General features: G+C 44.1%; 1 protein-coding gene across 1 annotated transcript in view; it reads left to right on the forward strand.

Annotated features, from left to right (window-relative positions):
* LOC114647653 (putative helicase MOV-10) overlaps positions 1-18,606 on the forward strand; it is a 160,150-nt gene that overhangs the window by 127,174 nt on the left and 14,370 nt on the right. Inside the window, exons 20-22 of the mRNA XM_051924409.1 lie at positions 3,590-3,715; positions 3,803-3,891; positions 10,680-10,798. Coding sequence (XP_051780369.1) covers positions 3,590-3,715; positions 3,803-3,891; positions 10,680-10,798 — 334 coding nt within the window. The remainder of the gene's footprint in view (positions 1-3,589; positions 3,716-3,802; positions 3,892-10,679; positions 10,799-18,606) is intronic.

Here is an 18,606-nt window from a genome sequence, read left to right on the forward strand (position 1 = left end):
AGTCCCCCCTGTCACTGCTGTGTTACGTCAGATCATTTGTAACAGAAACAATGGCTGCCCCACTTCTGGGATTTTCAAGAGCTAATATTGGAACATAATCAGGAAAAACGGTTCAACAATCCACAGCGAGGTGCTCACTGAAAAGCTAAAGCCTAAACTTCAGGCAAAACTCAAAGAACCATCATCCAAAGGGTATGGTGTTCTTGCATGACGACGCACGGCCAAACGTTGCCACGTTTTGAGGGGTTACATCATCCTCCCTACACTCCTGATCTCAGCCCATCAGACTGTCACCGGTATGGTCCCCTGGAAGAAGCCCTACGAGGATGAAGATTCACGTCTGATGAAGAGGCGAAGACAGCGGTGCATTTACGGCTCGGCCGAAAACATTTTTTAATGCTTGTCGACAGATGAACAAAGTGTATTGAAAAGCAGGGAGGTTATGCTGAAAAATGATGTATGTGCTAATTGCCAGAGTGCGGACCATTTTTGACTCGTCCTCGTACCTAACTGTCCTCCTTAAGCACTTTAGGATAATCGTCATGTGATTCTGGTGCTTGGGTAGATTTCAGCCTGTTTAATCCTTGAAGCTCTTCACCCTCTACGAGTTAGGACCTCTTTAGCTCTCCGTGTTGCTGGTGGGAGGATATCAATGTCTTTACATGTGTAGACTTCAGAAACACGGAGAGCACTCCTTATTGCAGTGTCAGTGGATTTTAGGTCGCCCTCATTAACTTGAACTCTTCCCTGACTGCTCTTTTAATACGTAGCGAATGTTCTCGCGTTTAAGTTCTCCCACAGGTAAGTCGGGATTTTATAATGTCGGTCGTAAAGTCGAATGTGGAAAAGTCACGCTATCGGTCCAAGAGATTACGATATGCTAACTAACGCTCACCTGAGAGAGTAACCACGGAGCACATGATGTGGGTGTGGCAATGTGCTCTGTCAGCGCGTGCCCCCGACCTCTCTGTCTATTGGTCTGTTGTGCCAACGTGACCACACACTAATACCCGAACTACTCCGAAGTGACGTTTGCACTGATTTGTGCTTTTTATATCTCACACCCTCATACACCTTTATTGTAAGAGCCTCCCTTATCAACGATGGAGCGTTCAATCAGAAGAAAACACGAAGCTGGTTTTAAGTATCAGTATGCTGCTGCTGGAGAATGTGAATTTCCCCTTGGGATTAATAAAGTATCTATCTATCTATCTATCTATCTATCTATCTATCTATCTATCTATCTATCTATCTATCTATCTATCTATCTATCTATCTATCTATCTATCTATCTATCTATCTATCTATCTATCTATCTATTATATAGTGCCTTTCATATCTATCTATCATATAGTGCCTTTCATATCTATCTATCTATTATATAATGCCTTTCATATCTATCTATCTATCTATCTATTTATCTATCTATTATATAGTGCCTTTCATATCTATCTATTATATAGTGCCTTTCATATCTATCTATCTATCTATCTATCTATCTATCTATCTATCTATCTATCTATCTATTATATAGTGCCTTTCATATCTATCATATATTGCCTTTCATATCTATCTATCTATCTATCTATCTATCTATCTATCTATCTATCTATCTATCTATCTATCTATCTATCTATCTATCTATCTATCTATCTATCTATCAAAAGTCGTCGAAGTGGCAAAAGAAATTGGTAACATAATTCACTGTGTCTGGTGTGCGATTGGAGGAGGAAGATGTCAAAAAAAAAAAAAGTGTCGTATCTTTGAATGGGCGTATAAGTCGAGGGCCGATTTTATAATCGATTTTTTGGGTTTCAAGACCCGACTTACAGTGGGTATAGAAAAGAATCCCCCCCCCCCTTTGAAATATTCCCATTTTTTTTGCTTTACAGCCTTAAATGAAAACGCACAAACCAATATTTCTTCCCAGCTTTACATACTCAATGCAACCGATAACATCAAGTGAAAGACATCACAGCTACAGTTCAGAAAAATGACAAAAAATAAAAACAAGAAATCCTGAGATGAATAAAGGATCACCCCCCCCCCCCATGTCAATGTCATTTTGTTGACCCCCCTTTTGCTTTAATGACAGCCTTGAGTCTGTTGGGATTCTTCTCTGTCAGCTTTGCCCACCTAGGTTAGTAATATTTGCCCCCCACTCTTTACAGTTCGGTCACATTGGACGGTGAGTGTTGGTGGTCTGCTATCTTCAGATCTTTCCACAGATTGTCAGTGTGATTTAGGTCTGGGCTCTGACTGGCCACACCAGGACATTCACTTTTTTCTCCTTCAGCCACTGTGTGGTCAATGTTGCTGTGTGCTTCGGGTTGTTGTCGTGTTGAAAGCTGAACATTCTGCCCATCTTCACCTTTCTGGCAGAGGGTAGCAGGTTTTCCTCTTGAATTTGATGGTATTTCACCCCGTCCATTTTTCCTTCTTCCCTAATGAGAGCCCCAGGCCCCCCACAACAGGATGCTGCCACCTCCATGCTTTACTGTAGGTGTGGTGTGTTGTGGATGGTGAGCTGCATTGCTGTACTGTTTGGTATTGAGGTCAAATAGTTCAATTTTGGTCTCATCTGACCATAAGACCTTTTTCCATTTGGCATCAGAATCTTCAAGGTGCATTCTGGCGAAGCTCAAACGAGCCTTAATGTGGCCTTTCTTGAGAAGTGCGACCCTCCCGAACAAGGCACACTTGTGGAGCTCTTGTCAAATTGTTGTCACATGCACACAATGACCACTCTGTGCCATCAAATCCTGTAACTCCTTCAAAGTGGCCATTGGCCTCCTGGTAGCCTCTCTTACCAGTTTCCTCCTTGCACTTCCATCCAGTTTGAAGGGTCCTAGAAGTACCAGACACTCGCCACGTCTTTATGATGGACTTTACTTTGCTCCTTGGGATTGATGAAGCCTTTGAGATTTTTTTTGTTTCCATCTCCTGCCTTATGTCCGTCCACAACTCTATCCCTGAGATCTTTTGAAAGTGGCCTGCCACCCATAGTCAGTTGTTTGAGGTCAGTTGCTCTACCAAGCAAGGGAATGAATGGACCAGGAACAGCTTCACTAATCGCACGGATTACAACTGATCACCGGTGGAAGGAAGCCAGTAACCACAATGGAAATGGTGGGCACTGACACCTGATGGACTCCTTTATTCATCTCAGGATTTCTTGTTTTTTCTTTTTTTAAATTCTTCTCAACTGTAGAACTGTCACTTGGATGGTAGAGATTACATTGAGTAAGTAAAGCTGGGAAAAATATTAGTTTGTGTGATTTCATTTAAGGCTGTAAAGCAAAAAAATGGGAATATTTTGAAGGGGGGGTTCTTTTCTGTACCCACTGTATACGCGAGTGTATACGGTAATTGCAGAACAATCTGGTCTGAGCCTTTTTCTTCATCTTCCACAATATTCCACTCTATCCGATTATCGTTTTTTAATCTTTGCTCATCATTCAGTTTGTTTCCAACCCTCAAGGCCTAAACACAATTGCCGTGAGTTGCCAAGTTGAAGTCCTTTTCTGAGGTTTTCCACATTTATTGTCTAACATCTGGTGACGTCTCTTTGCTGGATTCTGTCTCTCAGATTGGGTCAGTGGAGGAGTTCCAAGGACAGGAGCGGAAGGTCATCATCGTCTCGACTGTCCGTAGCTGCCAGGATTACGTCAAAATGGACGAGGACTTCAATCTCGGCTTCCTGAATAACCCCAAGGTAGGAGACGTGGGAGTGAAGCCGAGGAGCTCAGGTGAGACTTGGCGTGACTCTCTTCTGACCGTTTTCAACATTTGTGTTAATTAGAGATTCAATGTTACTGTGACTCGGGCCAAGGCTTTGCTGATCCTTGTGGGTAACCCGCTGATCCTCAGCAAGGACCCTACCTGGGCAAGGTAAGAAGACCACTTTGGGTTTCATGGGTGTTGAGTGTGGAGCTGTGGGTGGTGTGGTGGAGAACGTAACTGTGACAACTGTGGACTAAAAAATGCAGAAATCCGAAATATGATAAATATGATAGGGTGCTTCATTTCGAAGAGTCACTCCTATTGGGGAACCTAAATATTGCTGGAAAAAAATGAAGTTATAAAACTTCAATTCCATTTTAGTCAACTTCAAGAAGATCTCCTTGAGATGCAATTTGCTTGTCCAAACGCTTCTCCCGTTCCTCTTAACACTTTCTGTACTCACCTTCTGTTTCCAAATCTAGAACCTTCTGCGTTCCCCCCCAATGGTGGCAAGTTGTCCGCTCTTTAGTCTCAGTTTTAACTTTGGGAAAACAAAAGAAGTCACGTGGTGTGAGATCGGCCGAACACAAGGGGGCTACGGAGCAACAACCATCTTGTTGTTGGTTAAAACCTCCTGACTGACCACGCGGCGTTTGCAGACGTGATGTTGCGGCCCACCACCCAGTTTGGTTTGCATCGCTTTTTTTTTTTCTGATGCACCCCCGGTGTAATGTCGCCGATTGACAATCAGGGAATAAACTCTTGATGAGAAATTGCGATCGTCATGGTCGCTTTGAAAATCTGTCAAGGTGGTGTGGGAGAAAAATAACAAAACACCAAAGTCACCTGCGTGATTGTTGGAAAACAAAAAAGAAAAAGAAATACGCACTCGATGAAAATGCATGATGCCACTTGACGGTCTGATCAATGAGACTGCAGGCATCCGGTACCAAGTGGCACTGGCGATAACTTCACCTGTGCCATTGTACGATTCCTGGAATTCCTCATTAATGTGCTTGTGATGCTTGGGTTACACACTTGGATTACTGATGATGATGATGATGATAATAACTATTTACACACACACTATTGCCAAAAGTATTGGGGACCCCCCCCCTCGAAATCATTGAATTCAGGTGTTCTGATCACTTCCATAGCCACAGGTGTATAACATCGAGCCCCTCGACATGTTGACGGCTTCTACAAACATTTGTGACAGAGTGGGTCGCAATCAGGAGCTCAGTGAATTCAAGCCTGGCATCGTGAGAGGATGCCACCTGTGCCATAAGTCCATTTGTGACATTTCCTTTCTACGAAATATTCCACCGTCGACGGTTAGTGGTGTTATAACAAAGTATAAGCAACTGGGGACAACAGCAACTCAGCCACGAAATTGTAGGCCACATCAAGTCACAGAGTGGGGACAACGCATGCTGAGGTGGGCAGAAGTCACCAACTCAGTAGCTCAGTGAAACCACCCAATGGGGGCACTTAGCCCTGCACCTTCCAGTTCATCCACTATAAGAAGCCCAGCTACCCTGGAGGAGACAACTTTTGTGATCAGAGCGACTGTGAAGCGACTCTAATTTCTGCAACTGTGAGCCAAGTACCTTTCTTTGTATTTTGCCATATTGGCTGGCTGTACGATGCCAAGAGGCATTTCTTTTGTTGGACTTTTGTTTGATTTAACGGAACAGTTGGTGTCCTAACTTTTATCCAACTCTGACATGTCATTCCTGCACCCAACAACAATGTGTATGTTCTCCCCGGGTCCGCGTGGGTTTCCTCCCACAGTCCAAAGACATGCAGGTTAGGTGGATTGGCGATTCTAAATTGGCCCTGGTGTGTGCTGGGTGTGTGGGTGTGTTTGTGTGTGTCCTGCGGTGGGTTGGCACCCTGCCCGGGATTGGTTCCTGCCTTGTGCCCTGTGTTGGCTGGGATTGGCTCCAGCAGACCCCCGTGACCCTGTGTTCGGATGGATAATGGATGGATATATATATACACACACATTCATCCATCCATCCATCCATTGTCTCTCGCTTATCCGAGGTCGGGTCGCGGGGGCAGCAGCTTGAGCAGAGATGCCCAGACTTCCCTCTCCCCGGCCACTTCTTCTAGCTCTTCCGGGAGAATCCAAAGGCGTTCCCAGGCCAGTCGAGAGACATAGTCCCTCCAGCGTGTCCTGGGTCTTCCCCGGGGCCTCCTCCCGGTTGGACGTGCCTGGAACACCTCACCAGGGAGGCGTCCAGGAGGCATCCTGATCAGATGCCCGAGCCACCTCATCTGACTCCTCTCGATGCGGAGGAGCAGCGGCTCTACTCTGAGCCCCTCCCGGATGACTGAACTTCTCACCCTATCTTTAAGGGAGAGCCCAGACACCCTGCGGAGGAAACTCATTTCAGCCGCTTGTATTTGCGATCTCGTTCTTTCGGTCACTACCCATAGTTCATGACCATAGGTGAGGGTAGGAACATAGATCGACTGGTAAATTGAGAGCTTCGCCTTGCGGCTCAGTTCCTTTTTCACCACGACAGACCGATGCAGAGCCCGCATCACTGCAGACGCCGCACCGATCCGCCTGTCGATCTCACGCTCCATTCTTCCCTCACTCGTGAACAAGACCCCGAGATACTTGAACTCCTCCACTTGGGGCAGGATCTCGCTACCAACCCTGAGAGGGCACTCCACCCTTTTCCAGCTGAGGACCATGGTCTTGGATTTGGAGGTGCTGATTCTCATCCCAGCCGCTTCACACTCCGCTCCAGAGAGAGCTAAAGATCACGGCCTGATGAAGCAAACGGGACAACATCATCTGCAAAAAGCAGTGACCCAATCCTGAGTCCACCAAACTGGAACTCCTCAACGCCCTGGCTGTGCCTAGAAATTCTGTCCATAAAAGTTATGAACAGAATCGGTGACAAAGGGCAGCCCTGGCGGAGTCCAACTCTCACAATATACACAATATTACCAAAAGTACTGGGACCCCCTCCAAATCATTGAATTCAGGTGTTCCAGTCACTTCCTTGGCCACAGGTGTGTAACATCGAGCACCTCGGCATGCAGACAGCTTCTACAAACATCTGTGAATGAATGGCTCTCTCTCAGGAGAAACTCAGTGAATTCAAGCCTGGTACCATGAGAGGATGCCACCTGTGCCATAAGTCCATTTGTGACATTTCCTCGCTACCAAATATTCCACGGTCAGCTGTCAGTGGTATTATAACAAAGTGGAAGTAATTGGGGACAACAGCAAGTCAGCCATGAAGTGATAGGCCATGTCACATCACAGAGTGGAGACAATGCATGCTGAGGTGGGCAGAAGTCACCAACTTTCTGCAGTGTCAGTAGCCACAGACCTCTAAAAGCTCAAGAACAGTGCAGCGTAGAGCGAGAGCTCCATGGAATGAATGGGTCTCCATGGCCGAGCAGCTGCAGCCAAGCCTGCTGTCACCAAGTGCAATGCAGAGCATCGGATGCAGTGATGTAAAGCCCACCACCCGCCACTGGACTCTGGAGCAGTGCAGACGTGTCCTCTGGAGTGACGAATCACGCAATCCGATGGGCGAGTTTGACTGATTGCATTGTGCCAGGTGTAAAGTTTGGTGGAGGGGAGGATTACAGTGTGGGGTTGGCCTTGGCCCCTTAGTTCCAATGAAAGAAACTCTTAATGCTTCAACATATGAAGCCATTTTGGACAATTTCATGCTACCAACTTTGTGGGACCAGTTTGGGGAGGGCAACATGACTGGGCATACACACCAGAGCACAAAGCAAGGAATATAAAGAAATGGAGGCATGAGTTTGGTGTGGAGGAACTTGACTGGCCTGCACAGAGAGAGCCCTGACCGACCTCAACCTGATAGAACACCTTTGGGATGAATTTGAGTGGAGACTACGAGTGAGCCAGGCCTTCTCGTCCAACATCAGTGCCTGACCTCACAAATGCTGTCCTGGTCAGACATTCCCATCAACACACACCTTGTGGAAAGAGAAGACTTGAAGCTGTTAGAGCTGCACAGGGTGGGCCGACTCCATATTAAAGCCTATGGGATGTCATTAAAGTTCATGTTTGGGTAAAGGCAGGCGTCCCAACACACTTGGCACTAGAGTGTAGATGGCACTTCTCACTACTCAAAGCACTTCAGTAATTGTGGAGCCACTTCTACCACCGCTAATATGTAACGTCCACCAGTAGACTCTGCACATGTGACCTGGTAGTGGACTAAAACACAACTGAGATTCACACTGGCGATAGGACGGTGATTTATTTATTTATTTTTAGGTTGGGATCCCAGGGAACGCACCACCCAGCGTTGGCCCGACTCTCACACACACACACACACACACACACACACTCCCCTCAAAAAAAAATCAACTGGTAATAAAACAAAAAATAAAGAATAGAAACTGAAATATAAACTGCTCAAGAAATGAAAGGCACACTTTGAAAACCCATCAGGTCTCAATGGGATAAGAAATCCTGCTGGTTATCTCCACTGCTATGGACTGATATGGTGATGTGTGATGGAAACGAAAATGAAGAACTGACAGAGGGACACCCCGAAAATCAAAGGGAAGAAATGATGTGACAGGCAGACACACGAGTCCATTTGACCGAAATTTTATTGCAGCGTACTCACTAGTTTGTAATGCCCCCCCCAAACACCTGACAAATACCTAATGAGACGGCAGATGGTGTCCTGGGGGATCTCCTCCCAGATCTGGACCAGGGCATCACTGAGCTCCTGGACAGTCTGAGGTGTCAGATGGAATGACACATAATGTCCCACCCAGAGGTGTTCTATTGGATTGAGTTCATGTATGGGGGCTGGGGGGGGGGCAGTCAGTGGTATCTGTTCCTTCACCCTCTCGCCACATGAGGCCAGACATTGTCAAGCACCAGGAGGAACCCAGGAGCCACTGCACCAGCATAGAGTCTGACAAGGAGTCCAAGGACTTCATCCCGATACATAATGGCAGTCCTGCGGTGGCGTTTTCTGGCCTGTAGGGGTCTGTGCGTCCCTCCATGGATATGCCTCCCCAGACTGACCATCACTGACCCACCACCAAACTGGTCATGCTGAACGATGTTACAGGCAGCATAACCTTCTCCATGGCTTCTCCAGACCCTTTCACGTCTGTCACATGTGCTCAGGGTGAACCTGCTCCTCATCTGTGAAAAGCACTGGGCGCCTGCCAGTTGTGGACCTGCCAATTCTGGTATTCTATGGCAAATGCCAATCGAGCTCCATGGTGCCCACTAGGGCACATTGTTGGGCCCTCAGACCACCCTCCTGAAGTTTGTTTCTGATTGTTTGGTTAGAGACATTCACACCAGTGGCATGCCTGCCTGCTGGAGGTCATTTTGTAGAATCTGCCAGTGCTCATCCTGTTCCTCCTTGCCCAAAGGAGAAGATACCAGTGGGTCCTGCTGATGGGTTAAGGACCTTCTACGAGGGGCCCTGTCCAGCTCTCCTGGAGTAACTGCCTGTCTGTCTCCTGGAATCGCCTCCATGCCCTTGAGACTGTGCTAGGAGACACAGCAAACCTTCTGGCAATGCCACGTGGTATTGATGTGTCATCCTGAAGAAGTTGGACAACCTGTGCCACCTCTGTAAGGTCCAGGTATGGCCTCATGCTACAAGTAGTGACACTGTCTGTAGCCAAATGCAAAACGAGTGACAAAACAGATGAGGGAAAAATGTCATTGGCCTCCCTCCAGCTGTTAAACCATTCATTCCTGTTTTGGGGGGTCGTCTCATTGTTGCCCCTCTAGTGTACCAAAGCAGCTGACACTGATGAACAAGCCCCTCTGCTACATAACTGACTAAGGGGCCTCATGTATAAACTGTGCGTACGCACAAAAATATTGCGTACTCCCGTTTCCACGCTCACATCACGATGTATAAAACCTAAACTTGATGTAAAGCGACGCACATTTTCACGCCAGCTAAATGCTTGCCGTACGCAAGTTCTCAACTCGGTTTTGCAGACTGGCAGCACCCAGCGTCAAAGCAGTGCTACTGTTCCTTCTTTTTTTAGATCCACATCCCTGATGCGGCTTTATAAATACGCTGAAATTAACTGCATATTGTTTATTAGTTTAAGATATCTGATTGTAATTAACCAGTAACAATATAATGGTCCACAGAATGGCCAAACCATTCTAAATACCATAGCTGCTTTAGTGTTGAACTGGCCTCCTTTTAAATGTCAAGCCGGCCTCCTTGTGCCCAGCAGCCCTTGCAGCCGACCAATCAGAGCCACCGCAGGGACTGCTGGGAGTTGAAGTTTCATTGCCCAGTAGTGCCGCTGCAGCCTGTTAGGTGGGGAAGTGGTGAGAGAGAGAGTTGTTGTTGTGAGTGGTGAGAATTTCATGCGATTAGCTTCTTTGGAAATATTTTATAATTTTTTTCCTGAATACAATGTTGACACGTCCAATACGTGTTTTCCCCATTGTATATCTTTCTCTCTCTGTTCGTCTTGTCACATTAAAAGTCAGGACTGGCCGTGTATTGTATAAATGCAGTTTCGTGTGGTGAAAACAAACACGGCCCGTTTCTGAAGAAATGCCTTCGACTTGAAAGAATACCCAACTTTTCCTTTATGATCGGTGAGTTTGTAAATTCGCCGGTGCTTTTCAGTCTGAGATTTTTGACAGTTCAAAATGTGAACAGCGTACAGCTTTTGAGAGATCTCAACGAAGATTGAACTGTCTTGACCAAATTTCTTGAAGAACAAGACCACCGAATTTCAAAAAAATTGGTCCACTGGAGGCCGAGTTGTTGAATGTGGGCAGGCAGGCAGACAGACAGACAGACAGGCAGGCAGACACATGGCTGTCACAGCAGGTGCTTTCCACTAAAAGTTGGAAAAGGTTTTTGTAGAAGTGACTTATGAGACAACACGGCGGATTGTCCCCTTCATTTGACCGACTCTGCACTCCTTTCTTTCAGGTTTATAAAGTACAGCATTGAGCACAATGGATACGTGGGCTGTCAATTTGTGATGGAGGACAGCGAGGATGATCTCATTGAGCAGCTCGTCAGCCTTAAACTGACCCCCGAACTGCAAGGTGAATGAGGGCGGCGGGAACATCTTACAAACAGGTCTTATGTTATATGGGTGAAACACGCGGACCTCTGGCTGCAGGCATTTCTCCATCTTTGCCTTTCTTGGATTCTGTATCTCTCACACACGATGCTTGGCCGATGGCGCTGCTTTTCTTCTTCTTATGGTGTTCTTTGTCACATTAGCAGCCTCTGCAATTTGTTTGTCACTCAGCAGATGTTGCGGGTCATCTTCATTTTTTTTTCTCCTTCTTGTTATGGTGTTCTTTGTCACATTATCGGCCTCTTCAATTTGCTTGTCACTCAACAGATGTTGTAGGTCATTGTCTTCTTATGTTTTTCTTTGTCACGTCATCACTCTCTGATTTTGCTTGTCACTCAGCACATGTCACAGGGGTTCTTCTTGTTATGGAGTTGTCATGTCATCAGCATCTGTGATTTGCTTGTCACTCAGCAGATGTTGCGGGTTGTCTTCATCTTTTTCTCTTTCTTGTTATGGTGTTCTTTGTCATGTCATCAGCCTCTGCAATTTGCTTGTCACTCAACAGATGTTGTAGGTCATCGTCGTCGTCTTCTTCTTCTTGTGGTGTTCTTTGTCACGTCATCAGCCTCTGTGATGTACTTGTCACTCAGTTGTCTTATTCTTGTGGTGTTCTTTGTCATGTCATCAGAATCTGCAATTTGCTTGTCACTCGACAGATGTTGTAGGTTGTTATCTTATGTTTTTCTTTGTCATATCATCAGCATCTGTGATTTGCATGTCACACAGCACATGGCACTGGGGTTCATCATATGGTGTTCTTTGTCATGTCATCAGCATCTGTGATTTGCTTGTCACTCAACAGATGTTGTAGGTTGTTGTTGTCTTATGTTTTTCTTTGTCACGTCATCAGCCTCTGCAATTTGCTTGTCACTCAACACATGTTGTAGGTTGCCTTCTTCTTATGTTTTTCTTTGTCATGTCATCAGCATCTGTGATTTGCTTGTCACCCAGCAGATGTTGCAGATCATCTTCATCTTTTTCTTGTTATGGTGTTCTTTGTCATGAGCCTCTGCAATTTGCTTGTCACTCAACAGATGGTGTAGGTCATTGTCTTCTTCTTGTGGTGTTCTTTGTCATGTCATCAGCCTCTGTGATTTGCTTGTCACACAGTACGTCACGGGGGGGGGGGGGGGGGTTCTTATGTTCTTATGGTGTTTTTTGGTCACGTCATCAGCCTCTGTGATTTGCCTGTCACTCAGCACGTCACAGGGGTTCTTCTTGTTATGGTGTTGTCATGTCATCAGCATCTGCAATTTGCTTGTCACTCAACAGATGTTGTAGGTCATTGTCTTATTCGGTACTCAAATGTGACACTTCATGCCACGGCCCACCTGCCAAGTTGTTTTGCCTGCCTAAGGAAAAATCATCCCAGATGGAGGATCGCAGGAATCGTGGGAAAGAGGGGTCCTTTCATCGGATTGGCTGGCCCAGCACTGTTTCAGCCGTGGAATGGCCAAATGGGGGAGGCTGCTTGAAGGATGAGGTCTCCAGGACTCTATACAAATCCAAATCTTATTATGGGATATATCATCTACTGTTAAATTCTGCTCTGTACTTCTAAAATTTATATTTTTTATTTCTTACTATATTGAGAAATTGTTCTGTTCTGTGTATTTTATTGTATTGTATTGACCCCCTTCGTTTGACACCCACTGCACGCCCAATCTACCTGGAAAGGGGTCTCTCTTTGAACTGCCTTTCCCAAGGTTTCTTCCATTTTTCCCTACTAGGTTTTTTTGGGAGTTTTTCCTTGTCTTCTTAGAGAGTCAAGGCTGGGGGGCTGTCAAGAGGCAGGGCCTGATAAAGCCCATTGCGGCACTTCCTGTGTGATTTTGGGCTATATAAAAATAAATTGTATTGTATTGTCTTCTTATGGTTTTTCTTTAGCACGTCATCAGCTTTTGCGATTTGCTTGTCACTCAGCAGATATCACAGGTCTTTTGTTTCTTTCTGCCAGATCACTTCATTTGCCTGTCAGCGTGCTATAGGAAATGCACAAGCACAGGTCACTCTGCGGAGTTTACTACTACCTCAAATTGTTGGATTTGCCAGAGTGTATCGGGTCATAAGCTTTTGATTAAGACCAAGATGAAGGTTCTAGACCCAGTAGTTTGTGAGTAGTTTTATAACAGATAAACAGAACATTGAATTGTATTTATATTCATACTGTAACAATGTTCAGAAAGCAGACAATCCTTGACAAAGAAGCCACCTCAGTTTTATGGCACAGCAAGCGCTGTAGCGAAAGTCATTCACTGGAGGTGACACCTGAGCACAAAGCACTGGTCACCAGCTGAACCAAATCCTTGAGTGGTCCTCATTTTTTCAGTATGAGGTTCTTTGTGTAGTTCTCAAAGATATTTGTTCTCATTGAGTGCCTGATGGACTTCTCTGGTCTTGTATGTTGTTAATCTGACATTAATATGACTTACTCCCCACTAAAACCATAAACATCTTGAAGGCAGATTGCCATAAAAGCCTTGTGGTCTCCGTGGACTTTGTGTGTGTGGAGACCCTGTAGTGCTGGGAGGGACCAGCAGTTAATCTGAAGCCAATTTCCAGCCAGCATGGTGTGCAAAACAATACAATATATTTTTGTGTAGCCCAAAATCACACAAGGAGTGCCGCAATGGGCTTTAACAGGTCCGGCCTCTTGACAACACCATTCCCCCCCCCCAGCTTTGACTCTCTAAGACGACAAGGAAAAACTCCCAATAAGGGAATAAAATGGAAGAAACCTCGGGAAAGGCAGGCAGTTCAAAGAGAGAGACCCCTTAGGTTGGGCATGCAGTGGGTGTCAAAAAGAAGGGGGTGGGTGGCGGTTAACACAACTACAATACACAGAACACAACACATCATCAGTATAAAAATAAAAATATTACAAGTATGGACCACAATTCAACAGTAGATGATATCCCATAATATGATTCGGATTTGTTCAGAGTCCTGGAGACCTCAGCCATCAAGCTGCCTCCCCCTATTGGCTGTTCCACAACTGAAATAGTGCTAATCCAATGAAAGGACCCCTCTATCCCACAATTCCTGCGATCCTCCATCAGAGATGACTTTTCCTTAGGCAGGCAAAACAACTTGGCAGGTGGGCCGTGGCACCAAGTGCCACATTTGAGTATCGAGAAGAGAAACAGAATAAGTGAGGGTTAGTAACAAATTCTAACTGCTGTCATGTTACTTATGTTTTAGTGTTAATGACTGACAACAGAGATGCAGTCTGTACAGTTAATCAGCAGCTCTAGTCAGGATATGCTAAACTGAAGTAGTGAGTCTTCAGCCGTGATTTAAAAGCTGAGACCGAAGGGGCATCTCTTATAGTAGCAGGCAGACCATTCCACAGTTTAGGGAGGCCTGTAACTAAAAGCTCGGCCTCCCATTGTTATTTTATTAATCCTTGGAACCATAAGCAGACTGGCATCTTGAGATCTTAATGCGCGCTCAGGTTTGTAAGTCATGATAAGTTCAGGCAAGTAAGCCGGACCTCGGCCATTTAAGGCTTTATATTTTAAAAGGAGGATTGTGAAATCTGCCCTAAACTTAACCGGGAGCCAGTGTAACGACTCTAGAACTGGAGTGATGTGTTCATCTTTTCTTGTTCTTGTAATAATTCTCACAGCAGCGTTTTGGATTAACTGGAGGACTTGGTGGACTGCATGCAAGGCAGGAAACAAACCTTGGACAGGGCGCCAGTCCATCACAGGGCTAACACACACACACACACACACCCCCCCACACACCCAGTCCACCTAACCTCCTTGTCTTTGGAAACCCACACTGACACCCAGAGAACATGCAAACTCCACACAGGGAGGACTGGGGTTGCAAACTAACTGGCACATTAATCACGGTGACGGCGGACCTACACACACTGAAGCCATTTTCTCATTAGATTATTCTAGATAATGAAGCTGATGGATCACATGCTCTTGTATTTCTAGTACAGTGCTGGCAGAACCACAGATAGACCTTTGGGTTGCGCTGAAGCCCGAGGCTCCATTGTATTCCAAGTGAAAGGGTCACGTGTGGTTTGTGAAGCCTCTCATGATGGGGCGCCATGGGCAGTTAGTTGAAGCAGTAGATGCTGCTCTGCTATGACTGCCAGTGGTGATGCTCCAGATCGGATGGTCATCATAGACTTGGTCTTGAAGACGCTAAGAAGGGTAAGATGGGTTGGCAAGAAAAACTGGGTTAAGAAAGTTTGAGAGTTTTGTCTGTTTCTCCATAAATACGACTGACAACGTGCTCAGATTTTTTAAGTAATTCTGAGAACCCAATTAAACAAATGACATCGTGGAATGAGGTTAATGCTACAGTCCTGAGAAGAATGGACACCCAGTGGAAATTGTTAACTTTCTTGACTTACCTGAACAGGCCAACAGTAGATCGTCACACAAAGAGGGCCTGACAGACAAAGGGGGGGATAGATGTGAAGAAATGACACAAAATTGACATGGTATTGTGGTGTAGATTTGCCACGTGGAAAAAACCACACGTCCACCCTTACATTTCTCACCACTTCGCATCTTATCAAATTAGGATCAGGTGTTCCAGATGAGGTGCCAATGATTAGAGCCTCCTTAGGGAGGCTGCAGGACCACCCGGTCTTATTTAATGACTAGCTGTGTGTGGTCTTTGGGACAAAAATACAACCTGAAGACCCCCTAGCAGTTTTACTCTATTCATGAACTTGGAGAGGTGTCTGCTAACTCTTAAGAATGACCCAGGGCAGGGGATGTGGACCCACCTGGGCTTGCTACCCCTCTGGCTGTCGTAAGTAGACACTGGTGACATCATATCTTAGCCATCCTGTTTATCTTGTGTTTTTAGTGAAACCTACAAGCCTGGCCCTCCGTCGCTGAGCCGTGGCGGTGGCTTCACTTTGATGTCCCTTCATCGGTGTCATTAGCACGACGTCATCGTTGTGTGGTGGCGTTTGTAGCGAGAAGTGAGGTATGTGCAGGCACTGAAAAAATGTAAAAGTGCACACGTGTGCCATCTAGTGGCTGCTGTTGAGCGGACTGCTGTATACACACACACACACACACACACACACACACACACGGGGGTCTTTCGTTTATATAAGTTGTGGAAGAACATTTTAAAAATATATGAAGTCCCGTATTGTTATAGTAATAATGACATCATTTTGATGTATAGTGTAAGGTGTGCGAAGCCCAAATATTCAAGAAACACTTTTGCAAGTATGCTTTTATTCATGAATAAAACTGAAACAAAACAAACTGCTCAACTGACATGTCGCTGAAGCCCACCTATCAGTCAGTACAAGTAAAAGACAGACGTGTGTGTAACGCTGCTCCAGTACAGCTCTGCGCTGATGGCACACTGGATGAGCTGCCGCTTAGCAATGACGAGGTCCCAGGTTTGAATCAGGTGTCGGCACGCACTTTGTCACACGGCTGTGATTGAAAGCTCAACATTCAATTCCTTGTCATGTTTTCAGCTTCAATCCTCCTGTAACCCTCAATGTAACGAAACTGCACAAAGACGACAATGGTGCTGATATTACACAAGATGGCAAACCTACCTGACCAGCTAACAAGGAAAAGAGAATCAACGGCGGTGTCCTCTTCAAACATCTCCCCTGGAGGGAGGGAGAAAGAAAGAAAATGAAAAACATGGAAAGGCCATTAAACGCTCACATTAATCTACTGTATAACCAGAAAGAAAGAAAGAAAAAAAGAGAAAGAAAGAAAGAAAAATTAACATGGAAAGGCCATTAAACGCTCACATTAATCTACTATATAAGAAAGAAAGAAAGAAAGAAAGAAAGAAAGAAAGAAAGAAAGAAAGAAAAATTAACATGGAAAAGCCATTAAACTCTCACATTAATCTACTATATAAGAAAGAAAGAAAGAAAGAAAGAAAGAAAGAAAGAAAGAAAGAAAGAAAGAAAAATTAACATGGAAAGGCCATTAAACGCTCACAAGAAAGAAAGAAAGAAAGAAAGAAAGAAAGAAAGAAAGAAAGAAAGAAAGAAAGAAAGAAAGAAAGAGAAAGAAAGAGAAAGAAAGAAAAATTGAAAACATGGAAAGGCCATTAAATGCTCACATTAACATATAATCAGAAAGAAAAAGAAAAATTAAAAATGTGGAAAGGCCATTAAACGCTCACATTAATCTACTGTATAAGAAAGAAAGAAAGAAAGAAAGAAAGAAAGAAAGAAAGAAAAATTGAAAACATGGAAAGACCATTAAATGCTCACATTAATATATAATGAGAAAGAAAAAGAAAAATTAAAAATGTGGAAAGGCCATTAAACGCTCACATGAAAGAAAGAAAGAGAAAAAGAAAGAAAGAAAGAGAAAGAAAAATTGAAAACATGGAAAGGCCATTAAACACTCATATTAATGTATAATCAGAAAGAAAAAGAGAAAGAAAAAATTAAAAACGTGGAAAGGCCATTAAATGCTCACATTAATCTACTGTATAATAAGAAAGAAAAAGAAAGAGAATAAAAATGTGGAAAGGCCATTAAACGCTCACATTAATCTACTATGAAAGAAAGAAAGAAAGAAAGAAAGAAAGAAAGAAAGAAAGAAAGAAAGAAAGAAAGAAAGAAAGAAAGAAAGAAAGAAAAATTAACATGGAAAGGCCATTAAATGCTCATATTAACATATAATCAGAAAGAAAAAGAAAAATTAAAAATGTGGAAAGGCCATTAAATGCTCACATGAAAGAAAGAAAGAAAGAAAGAAAGAAAGAAAGAGAAAGAAAAATTGAAAACATGGAAAGACCATTAAATGCTCACATTAATATATAATGAGAAAGAAAAAGAAAAATTTAAAATGTGGAAAGGCCATTAAACGCTCACATGAAAGAAAGAAAGAAAGAAAGAAAGAAAGAAAGAAAGAAAGAAAGAAAAATTGAAAACATGGAAAGGCCATTAAACGCTCATATTAATGTATAATCAGAAAGAAAAAATTAAAAACATGGAAAGGCCATTAAATGCTCACATTAATCTACTGTATAATAAGAAAGAAAAAGAAAGAGAATAAAAATGTGGAAAGGCCATTAAACGCTTATATTAATCTACTGTATAAGAAAGAAAGAAAGAAAGAAAGAAAGAAAGAAAGAAAGAAAGAAAGAAAGAGAAAACGTGGAAAGGCCATTAAACACTCACATTAATATATAATCCAAATTTAATACAACATAAAAGAGCAGTTCCAAACAGCCACTGCACATTCTACAGAAAGGTCCTATTAATGTTGGCACAGCATCTCAAACAACGAAAAATACACAGGGAGGTGCTGACTGAGTAGTGGGCGGAGCTCCCATGGATGACATCACAAAACCTGGGAAACTGATTGGAGAAAGCATCATGGGAGCACAATGGGGGTGGGGGGGGGGGCGAGTGGAGGTCAAACGGCATAAGAACTGCAGAAGAAAACGAGAAATGATTCTCAATTAAGGGGGTCTTCTGTTATTTTACATTAATAGATTTAAGGTGTTGTCAACGAGAAGTCTTGAATAAACTGGAATGCGTTCAGTTATCAAACTGCCCCTCCCCCCCCATTCCATTTTCCTTATGTCATACACGGCTGTATTTAAAACAATGCAGAATATGCGGTAGTTTGATAATATTTGGTAATCTGACAAAAGAGGAATTCGTCGTTATCGCCGGACTGACTGTTAGAGGGGGGTACTTCATGTGGCTCCAGTTCTGTAAGACCACAACTCGTATTCATACAATAACGTAAGCTAGCCTAGTTACTTTTGAAGCACTGGTCAAATTCCCTC

This window comes from Erpetoichthys calabaricus, chromosome 3, assembly GCF_900747795.2.
Source record: "Erpetoichthys calabaricus chromosome 3, fErpCal1.3, whole genome shotgun sequence".
Classification (NCBI taxonomy): domain Eukaryota; kingdom Metazoa; phylum Chordata; class Cladistia; order Polypteriformes; family Polypteridae; genus Erpetoichthys; species Erpetoichthys calabaricus.